We start from the raw sequence: 25,678 nt of genomic DNA, 5'->3' as shown, positions 1-25,678 counted from the left end.
ACTCTGCCCTCATCCCCCCGGACTGGAAAGCTGGGCTGAAAGAATGACTTGCAAAACCCTAAAAGTTGTGTTCCCTCACCCCTTGAACAGGTAAGTCACCAGCCCCAGGCACACTGCTATATGCCAGTTGGGGCACTCAAAATGAATACTCACGCTCTGCCTTTCCATCACTGGGTATCCGCCCACCCCTTCTACCACGTACTTGCAGCTTCTACTTAGAGCTTCTCTTGATGGGGCCACCAAAAGTGGGGAGGGGCCCCTGGAGGGGAGCAGCCAGTGTGATCCCCTTGGAGGTGTCCATTTTCCTCTGGGCTCTCCCCATCTTCCCACCTCACATATTGCCTCCATGTCTTCAGTACCTGTAATAACCAGAGGGTTCTGCCTACCAGGATAAACCCCTCAGCCTCCCCACACAGAGCCACACATGTGGAGATTGCACATCCGATTAACTGACTTCCCCTGGGCACCTGGCTCAGCGTTTTGTTCCCACCTGGTAAGTATTATATGCATATTTGTGGATATATAATGGAAATACTAATTCCTTTATCCTCTCAAAAATCCTCTGTGGAAGATGGGGCTGGAATTTTTATCTGCACTTTTCAAGTCAGCAAAGTGAGGCTGGAATTGTTCGGTGACTTGCCCAGGGTCATACAGCTTACAAGTAGCAGAGTCCTGAATAGAACCCAGATCTTCTGACTTCCCAGAAGGAATGTTTGCCATTGTACCATGTCCCAGTCTACCTGCTCCTCTTGTGCAGTTCGGAAAGCTCACATTGCCAAAACCTTTATGGCACTGAAACTATATACTATCATCTAGGAGGAAATAGACCACTGACATGATTGTGAAATGAAAGCACAAATGACAGTCTCCTTGGAGGAAAATGCTTCTATTTGAAAAACCAGAACCATTTCTATCACATTTCTACATTTTGGGATAGCATCGCGGGGGCAGAGTGATGCACAGAGATCAAAGGCAGAGTCAGTGATTGCTTTCCAAAAGCTCATTCCAGAACTGAAAAGGATTGACATTAAGGTTCTATATGAATCTGAGTCAAAAAAGAGTTAAGATAACTCTTATGTAGTATACAGTGGTTACAAAAATACAACGCACTTTCACGTGAATTACTTCATCAAATTGCAATAAAGACCCTCCACAATAACATCATAACATCGTTATCCCTATTTTTACAGTTGAGAAAACAGATGATCAGATTCCTTGCCTAGAGGAATAGCTGGTAAATTTCATATTCCAACCTGGATGTTCTGACGCAAAGTTGGTGCTCTTCCCAGTTCTTCACAGCCACCTCCCCATCTCCTTTTGTTAGGATTTCAGAAGTTTCGCCCAGAGTTTTGTTGATACCTATCTGCATCTGTTCTTGCTGTGTCAGACACCACTGCTGGCCACTGACACAGCTTCTCTCTCCTTCACGGCACTCAGGGGACTGCATTTTCCTGCCCCCTGGAAGTTGGACGTCACCATTTGGCTTGCTTTCACCAATGAAATGTGAGCAGAAGGGGTGCGTGTCAATTCCAGCTGGAAACATTTAACTGCTGGGCTGGCCTCTCCAGCCTCCTCCCCCCTCTGCCGCCCCCCACCCCCACCCCCGCCCGCCACAGTTATAGAGAAAGCACGTGCTGACAGTTGAGCCTCCATCAGCCTGGTTCCAAGAGGGACCGCCATGAGCAGAGCCCTCCTGCTGACCTGCATCGAACAAGAGCAAGAAACGTCTTTATTGTTCCAAACCACTAAGACGTGGGGTGTGTTTGCTACTGCGGCATAACCTATTCCAACCTGACTGATGCACTACACCAAATTTCCTTTGGAGAATCTGTCCAACCTCATGCAGTCTTGGGTAGGACTGAATCTACCCCCAGCTCTAAGGGATAGAACCTGATTGACAGAATCGATCAGCATAAAGTTATCTTCTGCCACAGTGATTGGTTTAAGTATGGTACATAACCTAGGCCAACTAACTCCTAGTATTTGTGTAGAGCAGTTCAGAGACAAGCCAATCAGAGTGGAAGTAAAACCCATACAATGATTATGGAAAGCAGTGCTTTCTCCCCTGGATCGGAGTAAGCCCCTAGCACTCCAAATGACCATCCTCCAGGTGAAGGAACAGGTGAACCTGAGGACAAAGGTGAACCCCGAGCAAGGACAAAATCCACAAACTGTAAACAAAAAGAGCAAAAGGCCACTCAGTTCTAGACCCTTCAGAAATGAGCCAGTAAAGTTCCCTAATTCACTAACCCAGCCTGAGGTGAGCTTTCTGTTACTTGCAATTAAAAATATAATGACCTTAACTGATCATTTTAAACAACTCCTTCCTCAGAATAATAACCCACTGATGTATTGATATTTAAATGTAGATCTATGTCTATAATCAGTCCTGTGTCCTTTGGGGGCTTAAAATTTTGACTTTTATTAAGTTGCCAATATTGCTTAAAAAGGCAACAGAAGTGAGTTTTAGAGTCAGAAAGGAATTTAAAGAACACATGGTACAGAAAAGTACAGTCCCTTACACTGGGCAACAGCTCACATTTGTGCTCTCCAGTTCCTACTGACCTCTGATCCCATCAAGGTAGCTTGTGCTGTCTCAGGGTTGTTCTGGGGATTAAAAGGAGATAAGGTACATAAAGCTCCTCGCTTAGTGGCTGGCTCCGTATGAGTAATCAGCAATTGCTGACTGCTTTTTATCAGTGACTCACATTTTAGTATTGAATGGGCTGAGGGGAGTATAAATAGCTGACACTCCCCTTATCAGTGATTATATTGAGAGAATTCACCCAGAGCAAAGAAGGAGCCAGGCCCTTGAACTTGACCCAGTAACCAGCCATGGTCATCTGCAGAGAGGCAGCTTGACCCTAAGTCCCCTGTGGTCACTCAGGAGTGCGTGTGCCAAGCACACCAGGGATTGGAGTTAATCCTCACAAGGAATCAGAACTTGTAACTGTGTCCCTAAGGAAACCAAGGATGCTGTGAGAAGCCGAGAGAGTTTTGATGCTGAAATTCTGAGAAACACTGGAGTACTAGCTTCCCAGACTGGCCAGCCCTGCAACAGGGTACAACACAGAGGGGAGCAGATCTGCGCCTCCACCCCGCTCCACAGGTAACAGTGGAGCACAGACAGCCAGGAGCTTGGCACCCCGTGGGGAAGAGGCAGAGCAGTCACAGTGGAGACAGATGGTTGGGAATGCCTGTGGGACACCCCTGATCATTCTCAGCAATACCTACGGAAGATTCTGCAGGGTGTGGAGGTCCCAGTGAACCTATGAAGACAAGGGCCATGATGTGAGAGGCTACAGTAACAAGGACCGCATGTCTACCACGGGCCGCGGAAGCCTGCAGAGACATGGCCACAGGACATATGCCTCAGCCCTGATTTAACAAACAGCCTCAGAAATGGAGCTTCTACCTCTGGGCAGCAGGCAGGGCACAGCATGGAAAACCTCCTCCAAGGCAAGCCCAGGTCACCAGAAACAACTGAGCTCACTTACAGTTTTTTAAAAAGACAGCCCTGAAGAATGCTGTTGTTTGCTTTGGGTTCTGGTTGTTCTCACAATTTGGATTCAGTGAGATAACAAACATAAGCCACCTTGCCCTGTTTCTGGCACAAAATGAGCACAAAATAAATGGGAAATGTCTTTCTCTTCTTGTCTTCAAGGTGTGAATCTCACCTGAAGATCAGCTGGACCACATACATTTAAAAGGATCACCCAAATGGCATGGGCTCTGTCAAGGTAAGAAACAGCCAAACCTGCAGAGAATTTTTATAAGGATTTATCTGATCCAAACCAATGACAATTTCCAGGAAGCAAGATCTTAAATGCTCTGTAGAATGACAGTTTTGCAGTTTCTTTTATGCATTTGAAATTAAGGAGGGAACATAAGGAAGATTACATGAAGGTGAAAGAAAGCAAGGTGAAGATTGGATTATACAGGATAGTTAACAAAATTATGTGTTCTCTTGATGGTGGTTATGCTTATTTCAAAGGTATGTTAACCTAGATGCACAAAAACAATGAACCGGGCTCGTTTAAGGAAGAGATAAGCCTTTTACTGAAAAGGTTACCTGCCAACTAAAATAAAAAGTAAAAAGTCACATTCCTGGGGTGTGACTGACTGCCCACCACGACCTGCCCAGTTAGCAATTGATGGTCAGATAGATCACCCTGTGAGGGGACTTTCTGTAGACCCACTTTTTCATGCACCACTCTCATGAAGAAGTAAATGCTGAAAGACATACTCTTTCCTTATTAGCTGTTCATCTGTAGTTTTGCCTCTCATTCTCCTTATTTGTAAACTGCAGGTAATATACTCCTATGCTACTTTACCCATCTCATAATGAGGATTAAATGAGATCGTGATAAAGGACTGGGTTTAACACAAGCCGAAAGGCTGAAAGGCCTTCGTGATTTTTATTATTCCAACGTTTCTCTTAAGTTGGTGGATACTAACAGAAAACTCCTTCCGAATGAAGCCAGCATTTCTGGGACGACCCCTTCAAAAACTAAGGTGGCAGCCCTCTTTCTCTAGCATACACATTTTTTAAAGAAACAAATGCATGGAATTTATCTAATGGCCACTTTGCTCAAGCAAATCATTTTTCCAATCTAAATTCAGTAGCAGCTGCCACAACTGTCTTCCTTATATTTTGCTTTGGTGACAGGAAGAAAATGAGGCAAACTGTGAAGGCGTGCTCTGTATTTCATTCCATACTACATAAAAATCCAAAACACACTAATCCTTCCTAGTTGTTTCCAGAGTCAAACGGGCCAGAGCTTAGAAAGAGGGAGTAAGTAGCAAAACTGGTAAATTGATGGTCAGAGGGCAGCTCGGGAGGCAGTGACTATAAGGGGCAGGGAGAGACAGGCAGAGGGCTGGTCATAGGTCAGTCATAGGTCAGGGTGACCATCGCCTGCACCCTACCCACATCTACATATTGTCACCCACTGTCCTTGGTCTCTCTCTTCCCTCTCAGCTCAAAAAGCTCACTCTTAGGAAAGTTTCTAACAAAAATTGTTTATTTACACCTCAAGGTGGGTATAAAGCATTCCATTGCCTCTCTCTAAAGGTACTTCCACTTCAATCCTTATCACTGTGTAAAAGCTTCCATTCAAACTTCAGTGCCCCCTCATGTGAGGAAGTGCTCCAGGATGTGGCCTCTGCTTGCTTCTCTTACCACTCCATTCCTCTGCTCCACCAGTGCTCTGTTCCAATCACCCGAACTATGCCAAGAATGTGGGGAGAAAACAAGTATACATCTTGATTCTGGTGGTACTTACACAAAACTGCACGTGAGATAGAGTTGACACACTCGCACACTGTGGCAGACATGCACGAGTGCACACATAACCTGTGAATACTCAAGAGGTTTTGTGGGTGGTGCCAATTTCAGTTTCACGGTGCTGATGTTGTACTACAGTTACACGAGAGACCAGTTTTGGGAGACAGGGGCTGGTGGATGTCCTGGACCTCCCTGTACTTTTTTTTTAGGACTTCATATAAATTGATCTTTATTTCAAAATAAAAAGGTTAAAATAAAAATGTATCAAGTTCCTTCATGTTTTTATCTTTTGTGTTAGAACTTTATCATTTTTACATATACCATCTAACTTTTCTTCATCCTTCAAAATCAGTTTATGTGTCACTGTATAGCACAAAGTAGGCACTCAATAAATTTTGTCAAATGAGTAAACAAATGGTCTCTGTTATTCCTGTGTAAAGGAAGAGGCTGTTGAATTAATAAGCCAGAGTAATTTGGCAGTAAAAAGTAGGCTACCTGACTGAAATCCCAGTTCTATGCATTCCTCTAGCTGTGTGACCTTCTGAGTTTAATTTCCTCATCCCAGTAGGAATAGTACTAACATCATAGGGCTGTTATAAGGATTAAATGAGTTAATGCACTGTGACAGACGTATATATTTGTTCTTCTCCCCAGTTCCTGACATAACGCTTCTAAAACCCTTGGAATTTCCTGAGCGATAAGAGCATTTTTTGTTATTCATAACAAGACCCTTTAAACCCTACCTGAGTTTATGCTAATACATTGACACTCGTGGCCCCTCCAGGTGGGGGCTTGTTGCCAGATAAACTAACCATGTGATTAGAGGGTTAAAACTTACAGCCCTACCCCCAACCTCCTGGGAAGTGAAGGAGCTAGAGATTGAGTTCCAGCACCGGTAGTCAATGACTTAATCAATGATGCTTGCATAATGGAAACTCCTAAGATGGGTTCTGAGAGTTTCCAGGTTGGTGAACACATCACAAAGTGTTAGGAGGACTACCACCCAGAAAGGGCATGGAAGTTCCACACACCTCCTTCACCGCCATCCCTTGCCCTGTGCATCTCTTCCATTTGGCTTTCCTGAGTTGTAGCTTTTATAAATAAAACACTTTTCCTGTGTTATGTGCGTCACACCAGCTGGTTGTTCAAAAGTATGAGTCACAACCTGGAACTTGAAATTGGCATCTGAAGGGGGGGCAGTTTTGTGGGACCTGTGGATCTGCACTGACTCCAGGTAGAATTGAATTGAATTGAATTGTAGGCTGCTCAGCTGGTATCTCGAGAACTGGTTGGTATGGGGAAAAATCCCACATGTTTGCCATCAGAAGTGTTCGGAGAGAAACAGTTTTCAGAGGCACATAAAGTGCTTAAAATAGTACCTGGGCACGTAGTAAGCTCTCAAATTTGGCTCTCATTATTTCCTGGATGTCTTTTCTGACCTGTCTTCATCCCTATCCCTGTCCCCACACTCCCCATGAGTGCTCAAAACATCCTGTGCTCCCCTACCCAGCATCAGCCTATCATCCTGTACCTGGTTATCTGCTGCTGTGGAACATACTACGCTAAGACCAACGCCTGAAAATAATTATAACATTCATTTTGCCCACAAATCTGTACTTCTGGGTGGTGAGTTCAGGAGGGACAGCTTTCTTCTGCCCCGTTTGGCATCAGGCGCATGGCTCAAAGGCTAGGGGCTGGGGCCTGAGCCGTGCTCTCTCACATCGCCATTTGATGCAGGCTCACAGCTAGGACCTCAGCTGGGCTCTTGATCAGATTGCAGACATGTGGCCTCTCCACATGCCTTGGGCTTCCTCACATTACAAACGTGGTGGCTGAGTTCCAAGGGCAAGTGTCCCAACAGAAAAAGAGCCAAGTGGAAGCCATATCACCTTTAATGACCCAGCCTTGGAAGCCACAGTGTTATTTCCCCCATGGTCTATTCATGGAGGCAGATACAAAGGTTCCCCAAGCTCAAGGTAAGAGGAAAGAATCCTTTTCTTGATGAAGCAGCGGCAAGGTTCTAGGAGAGCATGCAGGACCAGAAATGTTACTGTATGAGTCACATCCTTTATTTTCTGTATTCTGAGGCTTTGACCTCTGGGGCCTTGCTGACTCTGGAGGGATGGTCCCTCCCAGGGTTAACCAATTCCTAGAGATAGTAAACAATCTATCCACAAACACACTTATTAAATACAAACCAAGCTTTCCAGAGCCCACACCCCCACCAACATCTTTACTGGATTTCCACACTCTGAGCTACTACCCCACTGCCCTAATTACCACAAGGCCAGGTCCCAGACAGCAAGTGCCCATGCCTCAGAGCCCACTAAAATCATTCAAGCTAGCCAGTTCTAAGCTGCCTATCCCGCTTCACTGTTCCTTCCACAGAAACCACTACAAAGGTGCTTGCCCAGTTTCTCCCTCCTCTCTGCCTCCAGCCCGACCTGGTGCTTCCCCAGGTGGCCCCGCATAGCATGGCACGCCCCATCCTCTGGAATCTGTGAGTATCACAAACTACCTTGTCTCCTGATCTGTTGGCCTTACTATATCTCAAGTTTTCTATTAATACATGTTATTTTAGAACAAAAACTGTAGCCATTTTGGGGAAATACAATCTTCCACACTCTATTATTGATTATGAACTTGCCTTCCTCCTTAACTTGACTGCATGCACACAGAAAATAGCCCCTTTATCTTTTTAGCCCCTACTAAAAGTACTTTGGAAGTACTCAATAAATGTTTGTTGACCGACTGTCTGACTAAAATATATGATAGCCATACTACAACCTTTGTCCTCCTTGTTGGGTATCCAAAGAGAAAGGACCCTTTGTAAATTCCTTGAACACACCCTGCCACAGTGGCTGCTTACTCAGTCAGCTTCCCTCTCTCTACTCCATCATGCTGAAGCACAACAAACCCCAGCTGCTGTCACCTCTACTTTGTGAGGTTACCTGGGATCACACACCTTCCCTGTGCCTCAAGGGTGAGACATGTGGAGACAGATTGGGAACCCCTGGGGTGATTCTCATCACCGAAAGGCTGGGATGGCACGCAGAATGCCCAGAGAAGCTCCTCTCTGAATCACCTGCAGCTGTGCAGGCAAACAGCTGGGTGTCCCTGATTCAGGCAGGTCATACTTGTGAAACTAACTAAAGAAAACATTCCCAGACAGTCTCCAAAGGAAGGGAGTCATGCCCTCAGCTACCCCACCCCAGAAAAGTATAGCGACTGCAAGGTTCTGCAGAGACCCCTGAGCAATGCCAAGATTCTCTCCAGCAAAGCTGACAACCAGAAGGAGCAAAAGAAAGGGACTGCTCCTCCTTGGGATTTCTAATTCCTTCTCCCATTTCTCCTGTGAAGGCGAAGGCTTCCCAAAAGGGCCAATACCTTCTTCCTCAGGCCCAAATGTGTCCAGGTGGAAGGGCACCTGATTGAGATTTATGGCAAGGTGGGAGGTCAGGACACAACTCTTCCATCTGAGTGTCAAGTGCTGGAACCCATTTCATGTTATACCCTCACAAGACATTAAATTTAAAAGGCAAATACTCCCAGGAAAAACGACACATTGGTTTAAGTTCAGTCAGTTCTTGTTCCTTAATTCTTCTTTGCAAGCAGATTTGATTAGGGACAGGAGAGGAAGCAGAGAAGAAACCCAGGGGCAGGTACTGAGGGAAGAAGATTGATTCTCTGCCTCCTTCCTGAAGAGGCTTCCAGGGAGGCCCCCTTCCTTCTGCCAAGACCTTCTCTAATAATCTTATGCAGATTTTTGAGTAGCTGTCAGAAAAGCCATTCTAGTTCCAAACCCCCTCCAGCCCTCAGATCTTATGCTCCAGATCATCAGACTAACCTGAGTCCTATGCGCACACCTCAGCTGCTCAAAGCCTCTGTGGAAAAAACAATGCATAGCATACCTTGTAGAAAATAAAACTGGCCTCAGCCAAATTTCAAATGTTAAATGCAATATCATTCACAATTGCCAAAAAGGTGAGGTGAAAACAACCCAGTGTCCATCAGAAGATGCATGGATAAACAAAATGTGGCATATACAATGGAATATTTTTCAGCCTTGAACGGGAATGAAGTTCTGACACATGTCACAATATGGATGAATATCAAGGGCATTATGCTACGTGAAATAAGCCAGGCACAAAAGGACAAAGAGCATATGATTCCACTTATATGAGGTACCTAAAATAGGCAAATTTCTAGAAACAGAAAGTAGAATAGTGGTTACCAGGGGCTGGGGGAGGGGAGAAGAGGAGTCATTGTTCAATGGGTACAGAGTTCTGTTTGGGGGGGATGAACAACTTCCAGAATGGGTAGTTGTGATGGATGCACAATGATGTAAATGTGCTTAATACCACCAAATGGTATGCCGAGTAGTGGCTAAAATGGTAAATTTTATGTTATGTCTATTTTACCACAACAAAAAAAATTTAATACGATGTCACTCCCCCACAGGCTATAACTTGTATTTTTCCCTATCTTCTGACCACTCCTGTAGTGTTGGTTGAGCGCAGTCAAGCCGGGGAAGAGCCATGTCTGGGAGAAAGTGGAGTATGGCAAGGGAAAGCTTCTACAACCAATGACAAGCCAGTACTGTTGCCAAAAGTGAAGGCTGATCTGTTTCCACACTGTCCCAGATACACACCTTGTCCAGCCTCCCCTCTGTTACATCACACCTTCCATAGCTCCCTCCAGTTCACAAGCTCAAGTTCTAATTCCTTAGGCCAGAGTTCAACACCCTCCTCACATGGCCGCGGTCCAATTTTCTGCCTTCTCTCTCATTACACACCTCTGCAATCTGCTCCAATCACCTGGCCACTTCCCATTCTCCAAACACACTTTGAGGTTACTCTCCACTGGATCTCCTGCTCACCTTTCAAAGTCCAACCTGAGCCCCCAGCCCATCTGTAGTCCCCTCCTCAAGCATTCCTGCTCACGGAAACATAAGCCCTTTCTGAACGCTGTCTCACAGCATCCTTCATCTGCATTGTTCCCTTTATTGCTTGGTTTTAGAATAGACCTGCTGGTGAGGGCAATTAGATTCTGAAAATTAAGGCTCTAAAACTTTAGGAGATTATTTTACTGAATTCCCTTCATATGTAGCAAGGGACACCGTGACTGAATGATTACTTGCCCAAAGTCCCAGCACTCATTAGTGGCAGAGGAAAGAATAGAACCCATATCCTGATATCTACTCCATTCCCTTGTCCGTAGCACCAGCTTGCCTCTATTTCACTACTTGCAGTGTGTTTAACCTATTGTCCCCAACAGGGTTTTGAAGACTACATCAGAGCAGGGACCGTGCCCCATGTTGTTTGTGTCTTCACAACACCCAGCACAGTCTTAATACATCCATGTTGAAATTGTGAAAGTGGTTCTAAGTCATGCCCTTACCCACTTGGGCCTAAAATTTCTCTTGACATTTTCTTTAGAATATGATATTTTCCTCCTTTTCCAATTCAGAATATCTTCTGTATGAGTTTTCTAAGAGTGAATTAGGCAAAACAAAACAAAAGCAGGTGGATAATATAACTGAAGAAATTTGGCCAGTTTTTGCAACCTCAGAAGCATGTCCAGTTTACTTCTTGGCCCTAACTGTGGGCCTACCATAAATTGAACCAGATGTACTTGCTCTTATTTTATCTCAACTTTGCAGGCAGATAGTGAGCCTGGGTTGGTTTAGTTCATCTATTTCCTAGACCATTAATCCATTGCTCTGGCTGCCCCGGCTGTGTGAGCATTCTTTCAGTTGGAACATACACAGACTGCTTCCTCCTCCACACACATAGCTCTTAAGGGGGGGGGGGGGCGGGAAAGGAGGAGAAAACTCAGCGTCCACCTCACCCCTTATAGAGACAGAACCCTCCTGCAGCATCTACTGAGAGGGGTAATTTTTCAGACGTCCCTTTACCCAGGGCACAGCACAGCTCTCTGCCAGCAGACGAGTTCATCTTTCTGGGAGTCTGTGCCTTCCTCCAGCCTAATGGATTCCGTCAGGCGCGGGATGTGGATTTGCCATCACAGACCATAAAACCCAGAGGAATGGCTGCAGTGATGGGGGCCTCCTGCTGGCCCATCAGCACCAGGGTGTGATGGTGAGGAAGGAAGAGAGGGAAACCAGGGAAATTTCTGAATGCTGAGTAACTTTCGAGAGGTCAGATGAGGCAGAGACATCCAGATCCATAATTGCAGAATCCTCACGCAACATTTAATTAAAACTTGGGCGGAAACAAACACCAGAAACAAGTGTCATTCATCAACTTAAAACACCAACTAAGGTAAACACTGCCACAAACTCAGAAAAAAGAAAGGGAGGAGACAGGAAAGAGAGGTGATCACTCTAGATATCAAGCAAATCAAATTACCCTGAAGGCCCGACCAGACACACGCATTAATCATCGGTTATCCCAGCTGCACACCTGTACGGAAAGGAGAACCTGGCACGCTCCAAATGATTCCCACTGACAGAGTGAGCAAGAAGCTTTCTGGCCTGGATGGACGGGACAAGGAGGCAGAGGTGGGGGACACCAACCCAAAAGTGGCCAAGTGGCACCCCCAGCTCTCCCCAAGCCTGATAGGAGAAGAAGGAGGAGCAGGACAAGATTCAAGCAGGTGAGGGCAATGCCCAGCTCTCCAGCCAAGTTCCTTTCTGCTTCTCCTTCTGTTGCGGAGCCTGTGTAGCTTCCTTCAGAGCTGGGCAAACCTGCTCTGGTTAACGAGTGGGCAGGCAGGTCTGACTTCCAAATTTTTTATGTTGCTGGTGTTTTTTCTATGGCATTCAGAGTTGAGGGGGAAGGAGAGGATGATGAGGTAGGGGTGGTAGGGTGGGGTGGGGTGGTGACAAACTGAGTCTCTGACTGTTTCCTGGGTGGCACAGGCTTTGTACACCCACCAGTTCCCAGGGCTGGTCACAGCTAAAACCTCCTCACAAAGAGGAGGCTGGAAAGCAGTTCAACCATTTGGGCTGGGAGCTATTTGCAGTTGATGAGAAATTTCAAGTGGGAACCATCTGAGTCTGTGTGAGTGTGAGAGTGCATTTACAGGGAACAAGTGATTTATTAGTGGGGCCTCCACAACGTCTCACTCAAAAAGGGAGGGAGCCTCTCCCCCTCACCTATCCCCTTATCATTAAAACCTTAAAGGGGTCGAATCCATTTGGTCTCTTAAGCCAGCAAGGGAGTCACAGCTAATCAGGCAGCCAGTTCAGCTCCTCCAAGCCTTTCCCTGAGTACTACAATATGTATAAACTGGCAAAATGGACTGCAGACCACTTTGATGTTAAACAAAGAGGAAAAACTTCAAAACAGCATAAAACTGTATTCCTGTTTAACTCTTTCGCGTTCTTTCTGCAGAACAAATGTAAGACTCACACAGTTGGACAGTGCTCCAGGAAGAGCTAAGTAATGAATGATTAACATTTCAGACACATAGATTGACACATGTTACGTAGCAAGAGAGAATGGCTAGCCTCGTCCTCTGAATTACTTGCTCTGATTACAAAGGAAACTCCCTCAGATCCGTGTTATCACCCCATTTTGAAGATGGGGGAGCAGACGGACCAGTTAAGGGACATGCCTGATATTTGTAGGCTTAGAATGGGCTTCCAGGCTCAGGCCTCTGAACACAAAGCTCAGATTGTTTCTCATTATCATGAGTGAAATGCCTTTATTTGGGGATGAGATGTTCTGCATAAGTAAACTTTTTAGATATCTAAAACCCATCCCTTTAAAGCCATATCTTTTAAAATTTTTAATTTGTTTGAATGGAATTTTTCTAAAATACATTATATTCTTCCATGGCTTACAAAAGAGAAAATTCCTATGAAATGTCCAGAGGAAAGATTCTTGGGCAGGCAGGAATTCCAGCCTTTAGGTCCTCAGAGATGGCAAGTAAAGGGTGTGTCCTGTAAGCCAAGAGGGCCACTTCCTGCAGATGGGGGATGGGGCGCACTCCAGGGACCACAAGCCTGAAGCGGGGTCAGAGGGTTGAGGGTTGAGGAAATGGAGTCGGAAAAGCAGTTATGGATAAAGAAGTAAGAACTTTGTAAGATTCTGGTATCCATATTGTCCCATTTTCCACTTGGTAGCAAATGGTAAAATCACCTCTAAAACAATAAAAAATTTTAATAAAAATGTGTGTGAGCCAAAATGTTAACAGTGAGAGTTGGGTGATGTTGATGTTATTAACTTTATTCTTCTTTCTTCTTGCACTAAGTTTCCATTTCAACCTAGATCAGAAAGTGTATTGTGTACTCAACTGTCAGGCCAAGTATTACACCCAGAGAGCATGAAGAAGGGAAGGCATCACCTGACTCCCAAGTAATGTCATGTTTTACAGTAAAATGTTAGGATTGTCCACACTGTTTTGTTGTACTCAAACTGCGTGTCCATTCATAAACCTGAAAAATGAGGAGGCTTCAGGAAGAACTGACTGGAATCCTAGCTCTGCCACTTACTAGCAGAGTCACCTGGGACACTTTAGTCTCCCAGCCTCAGTTTCTCTATCTGTAACATGAGATTAATGATACCTACTTCATGGGGCTGTCATGGAGATTCAATAATTCATGGACTGACTACACTAACTGACCGGAGGCATTTATGGGAGCCATGCATTTTGCCTACAGTTACAAGTAAGACAGCTTTGCCTTCTACCCTCTCACGTTGTCAGATTATACCTTTTTGAAACACTGATCATTAAACCATAAAACATATGGTGAGGTGGATCTGTTCTGGACTCCATTCAAAAAATCATTATCAAAGTGCCAAGAGAAACTCGCTCTAACAGTGGTGCCACAGCATGACACCACATTAGAATAAAGCTACCACATGGAGAATTCATGTGGGTTGAGCTCCCTATTAAATGTATGCACTTAGTACTTTCACATGCCTTACCCCCTCAGTTCATAGAATAGCCTCAGAAGGTTGGTGTTGTTATCCCCATTTTGCCGAAAGTTTCAACAACTTCCATGGTCACAAAACTAACAGGTAGCATAGCTGGTGTAGATGAGAAGGGGGTGCTATAATAAATCATAAATTCCCGTCTCAGCAGGTCATGGTGGACAGTCATACCCCAGGCCTATAACTTCTTCGCTGCAAGGTTTTTAAGCCAGCCCTGCCCATTGTTCTTGTGCATCTAACATGCCTTTGAAATGCCAGACGTAATACCCCTCTAAAGTATAACCACCCTCAAGAGAGCACATAATCTTATTAACTGTCTTGTAGTCCAGTCTCTGCCTTGCTTTCTCACACCTTCATGGAATCTTCTTTATGTTCTCTCCTTATCTCAAATGCATAAAAGAAGCTGCAAAACTTCTTCTCCAGAGCATTTGAGATCTTGCTTCCCAGCAATTGTTGTCAGTTTTGGCTCAAGTAAACTCATAAAAATTCCCTACGGGTTTGAACGTGTCTTACATACATAGACACTGGAATTCATGTCCAGATCTCATTGACCCGGAAGTCGTTTCTTCATATTACATTTCTTCGTGTTGTTACCTATTTTCCTAATCAACTTAGATATTGGATTTGTGTTAACAGTGTATTAATATGTTATTCCAAGGAAGTTTTTTTAAACAGTTTATGATTCATAAATAAGGGATTCTGAATATTACTGGTAAAATGCAACTTCTCCATCTACTTTCCTTTTTCTGGTTCTGTCTCTTTCTATACCTCTCCCATCCCCTACTTGATAGTATTCCCTTCAATATTAAGATAAGAGTGTAAATCCAAGATGTCATTTCAAAATTATTTTTCTATTTAATGTTTGAGGAGGGGAGGGAGGGAGAGATTACAAAGATATCCCTTAACCTTACAAGTTTGCCATTGGATTTTGTACAGAAAACCATTTACCCTAAGGTTAAGGTTGTACTTGGAATGTTTCTGCTGGTACTTCAGACAGTTTTCCAACCAGTGGAAAGCACCAGTCACAGTGAAGATAGTGATTCCCTCAGACCTCAGGGCAGCCAGGCAGAACCAGGATGGCCAGAGTCCTGGGATCTGTCACTGAGACAGGCCAGAACAAGTGGAATAGGGAAACTGAGGCAGATAGAAAATGGCAAAGCAGTTTACAGCCATCTAGTAAAAAGCAAAATCCTATCTTCCCTAAACAAGGACACTCACCAGTAGATAGCTTACACTTCTCCCCAACCAGAGGGTAAGTAGCTTAGATCGTTCTATTCAGGGAGATAAATAGCAGCAATTCAATTAGTGCCATTTGCCAACCACACCCAAGGACAGATGAAGTTAAGGGACTCTCATTTTTGTTCATCAGCATAAAGCTGATGAATATTCTATTGAGGTTTCCCCCTAAGACCTGCCCTAAACTCCCAGCCTTTAAAAACCCTAAAAAAAACCAAGGTCCCATAGCCAGATCTCCCTCACGGGAGCAGCCCACGCTTTTCCCTTCCCACTCTTCTTCCCCCACAGACAAGCAGCTCCTAAACTCTAAGGGCCTCCACAGGACTTGCAACCAGGGGGCAATGAGCAGCAGCAGCTTATCCTGAGCTAAACCCCTGAACCAATCACCAAGGTCCCTTTCCTCTGACTTTCCAGTGAGCCAACAGCAGCCCCACCATGGCTCACTTCTTTCCCATGACATTTGTAGGGAGCCAAAGCAGAGCACTGCCTAGGCTCTCTTGCTGTTTCTTTCCATCCTAAGCCCTTCCTTGTTTCCCTGTGCCCAGCTTTAATGAATGTACTCTCAAAATCACCTGGACTCATGTTGTGAAACCTTCCCTGCCCAAAGTCAAGAACCCACATGCAACTGGGCAGCCTGAGGCAGATCTGCTCCATGCTGGTCCCTTTCCCGGTAATATGACCACCAGCCAAGAACAGCCCTTACCAATGTCATTATTTCCAATGTGTCCCTCCACATAAGAAAGGTTAGGGAGCTCTGCTTGCCTCAAGTGGGGAAGCAAATGCTCAGCAAAAAAATCATTTGATAGAAGTATCACTTGAAACATACCCCAAAAGACCCAAGGTGTTCAAAGAGGTTACTGATACTTAATCCCCCTCTAGGAAAAATGTGGGAAAGTTTGAAATTGAGACACTGTCACTAAACCTGCTGTATGTCTCTTCCCCTCTCTGAGTTGGGCCTGACCCTTTCTAAAGTCTTCCACCATACTAGCTTTCTGTTGAAAAAACATCACTTCACAGTGAACAGCAGCTCCAATGAAGAAACTATGGCAGCATGGAGAATCAGCTGTTTTCTCTTCATTTTAAAGTAGCTTCATGGAAATACAGCCATCTTGACGGAATCACAGCTTGGAGGAGGGGTATGACATTAAATGACTAGTGAGGAGAGGCGGTGGCCTAAGACTGAGCCCGCCCCACAGAGCTTGCTCTCAGACATCTACCCACCAGTGCACTGCTATTTGACATTGCTCTTGCGAAGGCAGGTCTGCGGAAAGCTGTGGCATCTAATCTCCTGCTGCAACAGCCTGGGGGCCTTTCCAGGGAGGGGTGACTGCAGTGGGGAATAAGTGCAAGATCTGACTTGCTAATTTATCTTCAGACCATAAACATCTATTATTTGAACAACCACTTCTACAATGAGCAGCTTACCTTAACTCTCTGGGTCTCAGTTTCCTCTACAGTAAAACAGAAATCACAACATTCACCTTAAAGGGCAGTTGAGGTAATTAAATAAGAAAACTTATGTAAAACGCATGACACAGAATAATGGGTTTGTCAGCTCCTTCCCTTTCTGGCTTTGACCATGGCTTTCCCCTTAGAGGATATGAAGTGAGGAGTCCCAAGAGGTGGGAAAGGGACACAGACGAGATATGCAGGCAAAGAATCCTAGACAAGAAAGGGTTCGGTTCAAGATCACAAGCTTTCCACAGGATGGGTTGGTGAACAGAAGAAGTAAGACATTTCAGTAATGGAGGAATCAAGCCAAACACTCAGCTATAACCCTACAGCTCTTAGGCACTAGGGACACATGAATGCTAATTTAACAGCTTTGACATATGTATTTTTTTAGTACCACAAATTAAAATGAGATTGACAGTGTTTGTGAGAGCATTTGAACTATCCTCCCACATGCCAAGGAATAATTCATTTCATAATGGATATTTGCCCTTTGACTCCAGTATAGACAACAAAGCAAACTAGAGATTTAGAAGTGAATTTAGGTTTGTGGCTAGTAGAGGAAACCCATTTAAAAGCTGCAGAATGGCCCTGGTTGGTGTGGCTCAGTGGCCTTAGGGCCAGCCTGCGAACCGAAAGGTCTCTGGTTTGATTCCCTGTCAGGGCAAATGCCTGGGTCGCAAGCCAGGTCCCCAGTAGGAGTGTGCATGAGGCAAACAATCAATGTATCTCTTGCTCATTGATGTTTCTCTCCTCCCTTCCCCTCTCTCTAAAAATAAATGAAAAAAATCTTTAAAAACTGCAAAATTGACTGCCATTAGCTATTTTAGCTCTACACTTCTGTACTTGCATCTTCATAAGGTACTGAAACTGAGGTTTAAACTACACGTGTATTAAAAAAAAATTGACGCGTTCATTCTTTCTTACCTATTCTATTTCTGTGTATTTGTCATCAGGCAACAATTCAGTCACTCAAGCTAGAAACCTGGACATTATTTGCTTAGGAAATGACTACAGGCAAGCGATAGCAATCAGGTAAGCACTCTCACAGGGACATGTAAAAAAGGTGTTTTTTAAAATTCATATTCTCACATGGGAAGTGCCTCACATGTTATAATATAACATTAACTGAAACAAGGACAAAAGATTAAATGTAAATATGGCTACAGCTCTATTTTTTAAATAAGCATACATAAAAGTGTTAGACAGAACTAAGCTAATATGTCAATAGAGATCTTTAGATGGTAAAACTATTAAAATTTTTTTCTTCTAACTTTTTGTAAATTTCCTAGCTTTTAAAAATCAAGGTACTGCAGTGGCATGCACAGATCTTCGGTGAAAAGTCAATGAATTCTGACAAACACATGTACGCCGATACCCCCAAGTCCTCCAGTGCGCCTTTCTTATTGATCCACCGCTCCGCCCAGAGGCAACTATCACTCTAAGTTCTCTTCCCTTACCTTAGTTTTGTCTGTTCTTGAACTTCTTGTAAATGGGGACAACTGTGTAATTTTTTATACTTGGCTTTCTTTGGGCAAAATAATGTTTTTCAGATTTATCCAAGTTTTTGTATTCTTTTTTATTTGCTGAGTGGTATTCCAGGGTATGGACATGACACATTTAGTTCACTCATTCAGCTGCTGATAAACATTTGGATCATTTCTAATGTGTTGCTATTAGGAATAAAGCTGCAATGAATATTCTTATAGATTTATTATTTTATTTCTTTGTGTAAATACTTAAGAGAGAAAGAGAAGAATTAATTGCTGGATTCCTCTTGCCTTTCTAGTGCCACCACCATTAGAAGTTTGTGTTATTCTCTCATACGGCATTACTCTTACACAGCAATTTATTTTCAGGATTGGTGAACTTGGGTTTCATCTGCCCTAACACAATAATAAATAAATAGGATTACAGTCAGTGCCGCGGCAATTTCACACAGTCTCTTATGAACGGCAGAGCACACGTTCATTCATGCATTCATTCAACCAGTATTTATGGGGCATCATTTGTACCCCAAGTCCAGTGCTAGCAATTGTCATAAGATAAGCATAGGCCCTGCCCTCATGAAGCCTGTAATTTTACGGGCCATATAGACCAGAAAACAGCCAAGAGCAGCCCGAGGTGGTGAGCAGTCTGCCGGGGTGGGGGAAGACTGCAGGCTAATGGAAGAGCACGTGGAGGCAACACGTACGACCAGAAAAATGAAAAGCCGAGTGAAGAAGAGTTCATGGAATTACATTAAATATAAACGATTTAAATTAGAACTTGCTCAATATACAAGGAATGGTGAGCATGGAAGCAAGAGGAAGGAATTAAAGATACCTCCTGCGTGTTCTGGAGACACACGCGATGATGGGTTTTGTGATTTGCCTCTGACATGTTTTCACGCTGTCTTAGAATTTCTTGCAAGCAGGGAGGGAGCTGTTCAGGAAGGTCAGGCACAGAAGCCCCAGCAGGATCCAGCACCATGTACAAGGGCCAAGCAGGAGACTGGTCTGGGCATGGCTGGGTGAGCACGTTGCTGGTGTGCGAAATGCAGGGCTGAGGAGGAGGAGTGGGAGGGGGAGGAAAAGAGTTGAAAAGAGGTTACAAATTGTGAAGAGAAATAACAGCGTTTATTTCTAAATGACAACTCTTTATCTTCCTAGCCCAGGCCTGTTTGTTGACAAGCCGTTCTGTTGGAATTTGTTGGTCAAGGAGAGGGAGGCCCCATGTTCACGCGCAGCATTAGGCCTTGATCTTGTCTCTGTTGGAATTCAGGAGGTTCCCCCACAAGCAATCAGCCTCCTAATGGGCAAGAGACACCTCTGGGAATGGGAATTTGACAAGGCTTGTCAAAACTGTCAGGCAGTAGCAGAGGCTTTTTCATTCTCTTCCTACGAGAGGAGGGGAACAGCTCCATGGGCTACGCCAGTCCCTTGAGGACAAGGGCTAACGCCACGGTGCAAAGCTGCTCAGATGTTAGCAGGGTTGGCACATAAATCCGTCATATAAAAAATATCTGGATGAATAAAACAGGTACAGGCCAAGCACACATTGTATCTTGGGGCTGTGGTAACTCAGAGTGGAGGACTGTCTCTCAGATTTCCTATCGCTGGGCAGCAACAAATTCAAATTGCCTGAGAAATCAAGCAGGTGGTAATGGCCTCTCTGGCGATAGAAGTTATCAGAGGATAGGCTTTTCCCTGAGGCTGTTACATTGTCTACCTCAGCTGCGTGGTGGATTAAAATCAGCTGCACAGGGATACAGTCACACCCTAACAAAAAAGATGTCCATTGACTGAAGAAATGCTATCGAGGAGCCCTAAGCAGGAGTAGGCCAGGGCAGGCAGCCGGCTCTCCTGGACCCAGAGCCTTAGTGCTGAAGGCCTCGCCTTGTGCCTTTTAGTTCCCCGGGGAGGGAGCCAGAAGCCAGAACATGGTTTTTATAGGCCTTTCCTCTAACTCCTGTTTAATACAAAACTGAGAACAGAGGGAAAGAGGTAGAGGAAAAGTTTAACTGTCACATGATCGGCAGGATGTTTCCTTAAGGATTTGACAAATGTGGGAAGATTAGAAAAGATCTCAAGCTAAAAACAAATGTCACCCTATTTTCTCCATTATACAACCGCCAGCCCCTCTTACACACACAGGCACACCCCAGTCCCAACTAATCTGTCCTGAAGACAAACACGCTTTCTTTAAAACCTAAAACCTGTCTTCCATTAATTCTGGTTTTCACAGTGAAGCTTTCCCTGGTGACTGATTACAGAAAATTGCTTATTTAAAGAAATGTGGGCTCCCTCTTACAGACAAAGGCTTCCACTGCGGACATGGTCTCAGAGACTTCTGCGCAGACAGGAGAGGCTGGCAATCAGGGACAAGGGGGAAGAGGGGAGAGCCGGTTCGTACAAGCACACTCTTGGTCATACATACCCAAGCATACAGCCTCCCCCAGCAACTGCGCCACACGACACGCATGCATTTGGGCTTCTAATTACTTCACTGTCTAATTCATGCTAGCACGGCCATTAGTGATAAAGCTCAAAACACTCATACATATTAGCCTGATGACATTTAATTATGACATTAGATACGCGGCACATCATGGCATGTAGCTTAGCAAGTGAAAAGAAATCTACATGTATGGCCCGTCTACAGGAAAATGTGATGAAAGTAGAGCAAAGCCATGAAATCCTCACTTTGTCATTAAAAGAAAATGTAATGCGTGCATATTTATGTGGAATAAGCCATTTCCAGATGCTAACTAGGAATCTGGTCTCCGCAGCTCAGAAAATGTAGTTTGGTCTTTATTTTTAAAGAAAAAGAAAATGAAAGAGAAAGGAAGAAGAAGGAAGGAAAGGGAAGGGAAGGGAAGGGAAAGAGAAAAGAAAAAAATCAGTAGGTAGTACTTGACGATTGCTTGATGCCTCTGTGTATCCATTCTCATTCTGAGTACCTTACACGTCAGCAGAAGATATAGGGGCAAAGCTGATTTTTTTTTTTTTTTTTTTTTTGCTGGGATAGTCCAAGAGATGTGCCATTTGCCTTTGGTTTACATGGGTCCTGTTCATGAGACATGATTAATAGCTCAGCGGCACTGCCAAAAAAACACATAAATCTGGCCATCCACAGGGTAATTGACACACTGCTTGTCTCGCAGATACCTCCAGCATGGGCTTATGCGGTCTAATCCCCAAGCGGGCATTTGAAGAAGCTGATTATGCAATGCACAGTTGCTGACACTACAGTTTGAGGGTCTGCTCCTTATAGCACCCAATTAGCTGCTGCATAAAGCCCTACTCCCCTTGATCAACCTTGACCAGGTATTAAGTAGCAGCTGAATGAACACAGGCTACACGGAGCTCCTCTGGAGCACCCGGGCCTTCAGAGAGGGGACTTTGAAGTGGGAACCTCAACCTCCAAATTCTGAATCAAGTTGCCTTTGCTGCTTCAGCTCCTCATGGCCAGACCACAGTGAGCTGCCACCCAGCCCCTATGGTAACTAACCACTGTTCCCCCAGCCTTTCTTCTCCTCCTCCCACCTCATCTCCTTTTCTAGCTCATTACACATCCCAACTTCCCAAATTGAAATCCAGCAGCTCCATGTTGCTGCGCTGTGTGAACCTGAAAACTTCAGTCTCCCTCTCTGTTCCTGATGTCTTCATTTCTATGGAAAAATTGTAAACAAACAAGTAATACTGACTTAGCACAGTAGCAACTGTGAAGATTAAAGATTACATAATGAACAAGTTGTAAAGCCCTTTGAAAGCATAAAATGCTATAGGGGTAATTATTATCATTGTTATTAATCACCTCAGTTCATCACATAGAGTAAACAGGAGATAATAAAGAGGCAGCTCTTAAATGCAGTATCAGCAGCAAGACACATTTATTACAATGCTATTTGCTTGGATTCCATTACAGTTATAAAATTTTACGCTCATCTGGCACTTTTCATCTGAGAATGTCCAAGTGCTGTACAAGCACAGGCTCTAATTACACGAATTCTCCCAACCTGACGGGGAGGGTAGCAGGGAAAGGCCACTTCCAGTTGTGTAACTCGCCACCTAAGCCGAGCCTGTCCACCTCTGGGGAGGTCTCCCTACTGAGGGCTACACGTAGAAACTTCTAAAATCTGGAAAATTCCTAGGCAAGTCATATCTTAGTGTTGTTTTTTTGTAAGCACGAATAATTCATGTCAGATAGACACACATACAGAGGTCTGAATCTCTTTCTTCCGTGTGGGGGATTATGTATCCGATGTCTCGCAAGTAACCCACGTGCCTGGACCCCCCCGTGTGGGCCCGCAGTCTGTGTGTTTGCCATCAAACGCAGTCTGAAGGAGAATCTTTGGTGTCTTATTGTTTGTCCCGTTGCCAACCTGAAACTTTTTATACAGCGATGATTATTAATGATAGTAAGTGGATGTATACCTTGAGAAATATAGTGAAAACAGTGTATGTCGTCAACATCTGGTCACTTTGCCGTGTAATACTCATTAGCAAAAGAGCCCCAACGTTGGATAATTCTTATGCAACATTTACAATATTTCTGATACTATGTTGTAGGTTTTGGTTTTAAGTAAATTGATAGTTTCGGCTGTAGTAATAACTCTGCCCGACCACTGGTGAGAACAGAACAAATTACTTACACTCGTGGGATTTTGTGTTCTTCCACTTTAGAAAGCACGTTGCTGACTCCAGAGGAAAGTACCTGCAGCCTGGAATGCGTGCGAGATGATCCACAGAGGTCCAGAAAGGAAACAGTAAGACTTCTATTGTACTTACTTCATTCTATTTCACTTTGTAAAATTAATGAAATTAATGAAATTAATGAAATTAATTTTACTAATATGGTATTCAATTTGAGAGTAGAACACATAGTTAAACAGATATTGAGAGCATATGCCCAAACTGTGTACTGATGCTGGGAAGACAAAAATATTTGAAGCATTAAAAAAAATGAGAAATACTTATATAGTAAAAGAGAGGTATATTTAGGTCAGAGTCCAGTTCTTCATTCATATCAGTAATGTATTCAGGGAGAGAAGGGCAATGCAGGTTTACTTGCTAAAAGTCCCTGAAATCAAAAAGGACTTGTCACTGAACCAGTATGTCAGTCCTCTTCTTCACAACAATTAGGAATGAAGTTGGGCCCCCCCGGCTGCTATGGCTCAGTGGATTGAGTGCCGGCCTGTAAACCAAAGGGTTCCCAGCTTGATTCTCAGTCAGGGTACATGCCTGGGTTGCAGGCTAGGTCCCCAGTAAGAGACGTGCGAGAGGCAACCACACATTGACATTTCTCTCCCTCTCTTCCTCCTTCCCTTCCCCTCTCTCTAAAAATAAATAAATAAAAATCTTTAAAAAAAAAAAAAAAAAGAAATGACATTGGGCTTCCCACATTGTTCTGACTATATTTAATTATGACCAAAGTAGTCTATGAAGCATTTTCAGAAACCAAAGAACCTTAGCCCAAAATAACACTGATTACATAAAATAATAATAATAACTTCCTGTGGTTGATTTGCCATCTAAAAAGACCTTACTCCAGTTCTAAGATTCCAAATACTCAGTTTTGTGCCCCAGCTTTGTACCCATGGGAAAGTCCCCAGCCTGCAATGCGTGTCTCCCTGTACGTGGAATGCAGCTAGACTCTGCCCTTCCTACTTCCCAGCCCAAATACCCAGCCAGGTCAGAGTCAAGCCAGGGTCCTGACTCTGGGGAAGAAGATAAACTCCTCCTCACTTGCTTCCCACCCCAATCCAGGGACTTGCGGTTACTTATATTGAGATCAGTGTTTCTTTAGAATTCCTACAGAAACCAAAGTTTGAGGCAGACAAAGGCAAACAAAGAAAGGGGCCTAAGAGAAGCAACACCGCAAGAGAAGGGCAGGACCCAGGGAGAGCACGGAAAAAGACAACTGGATCCGCAGGTGGCCTGAGGAGCAAATTATAGCAGGGTTTCCAAGCGCTTATTGGAGGCTACCCAATGCCACCTTTTGGCAATTTATAAACACCCTTGCACAGCACCGCCCAATAGAAGTGCAATACATGCCATACATGAAATTTAAAATTTTGTACATTATTTACAATAGCCAAAAGGTGGAAACAACCCAATGTCCATGGAAAAGCAAACCGTGGTGGACACGTGCACGCACACACACACACACAGAAATGTTATTCAGCCTTAAAAAGGAAGAAAATTCTGACTATGATACAAAATAGAGAAACTTTGAAGACATTATCCTAAGTAATAAGTCAGACACAAAAAGACAAATGTATCATATGATTCCTCTTATATGGGTACCTAGAATAGTCACCTTCATAAAGGTGGAAAACTGAATAGTGGTTACCAGGAACTGGGGGAGGGGAAAATGGGATGTCAGTGTTTAATTAGTACAAAGTCCCAGTTTGGAAAGACAAAAAAGTTCTGGAGCTAAAGATGATGGTTGCACAACAATGTGAATGGACTTATTGCCACTGAACTGCACATTTAAAGATGATTAAAATGGTAAGTTTTATCCTATGTATATTTCACCACCACAAAAAAAATGTTAGTAGCCACATTAAAAATTCTTTTTAAAGAAATAGGGTGTTCGATTTTCTTGTGCGCTGCAGATCTAGACAGCCCTGACTCAGAGCGTGATTTTCATTTGGAGGCGTGCAAGATGAGGACGCTGCCGAAACAAAAAGACATCCCACCATGGGTGAAAGTTCCTGAAGACTTGAAAGATCCCAAGGTGTTCCAGGTCCAGACGCACCTGCTGGAAGCCATGTTTGGCCCAGGCAGATCTCGAATCCCATACATTGAGCAAGTGAGCAAAGCCATGCTTGAGTTGAAGTTTCTGGAATTCTCGAACCTAATTGAGGTCATGGTTTATGGCAATTACATGTACAAGTTCCAAAACAAGTGGATGCTCCAGTCCACGGCTGAGAGGCACTGCCCGAGGCAGGAAAGAGGGATGCTCAGACTTGAGGAAGCTATGAATGACTTCAAGCTAGACCCTTCCATGAAGTGAGGCCAGTTTGCAACCAACACACCTGGGACCAGGATGTGGATAGTAGGCTGTGGCCAGAGCTGGAGTGGATCTGGCAGGGTGTAGATGGTGCTCCAGTTTGACAAAGGAAAACAGCTTGTGGTGGGTCTCTGTGTTTGCCTCTGTCTTGATGTGACTTTTTCCCACGGTTGCTAATTAAAGAATAAAATTTTAAATGAATAAAAATAGAAAGAAAAAAATAGGGGAAATAGCCCTGGCTGGTAGCTCAGTTGGTTAGAGTGTAGTCCTGATACACCAAGGTTTGGGTTCAATCCCCAGT

At 44.2% G+C, this 25,678-nt stretch overlaps 1 protein-coding gene across 1 annotated transcript; it reads left to right on the top strand.

Annotated features, from left to right (window-relative positions):
• The first annotated feature begins 2,830 nt into the window (after positions 1-2,830).
• LOC112309192 (developmental pluripotency-associated 5 protein-like) lies at positions 2,831-25,678 on the top strand. The gene is made up of 6 exons (XM_045199585.2): positions 2,831-3,109; positions 3,665-3,740; positions 7,676-7,787; positions 17,835-17,913; positions 23,046-23,128; positions 24,980-25,678. Exon 6 carries the CDS (start codon positions 25,030-25,032, stop codon positions 25,378-25,380), a length of 351 nt encoding a protein of 116 aa, XP_045055520.2. The 5' UTR covers positions 2,831-3,109; positions 3,665-3,740; positions 7,676-7,787; positions 17,835-17,913; positions 23,046-23,128; positions 24,980-25,029; the 3' UTR covers positions 25,381-25,678.

The sequence above is a fragment of the Desmodus rotundus genome, chromosome 3 (assembly GCF_022682495.2).
Source record: "Desmodus rotundus isolate HL8 chromosome 3, HLdesRot8A.1, whole genome shotgun sequence".
In the NCBI taxonomy this organism is placed as follows: Eukaryota; Metazoa; Chordata; class Mammalia; order Chiroptera; family Phyllostomidae; genus Desmodus; species Desmodus rotundus.
This window is presented reverse-complemented; position numbering and strand designations above follow the sequence as displayed.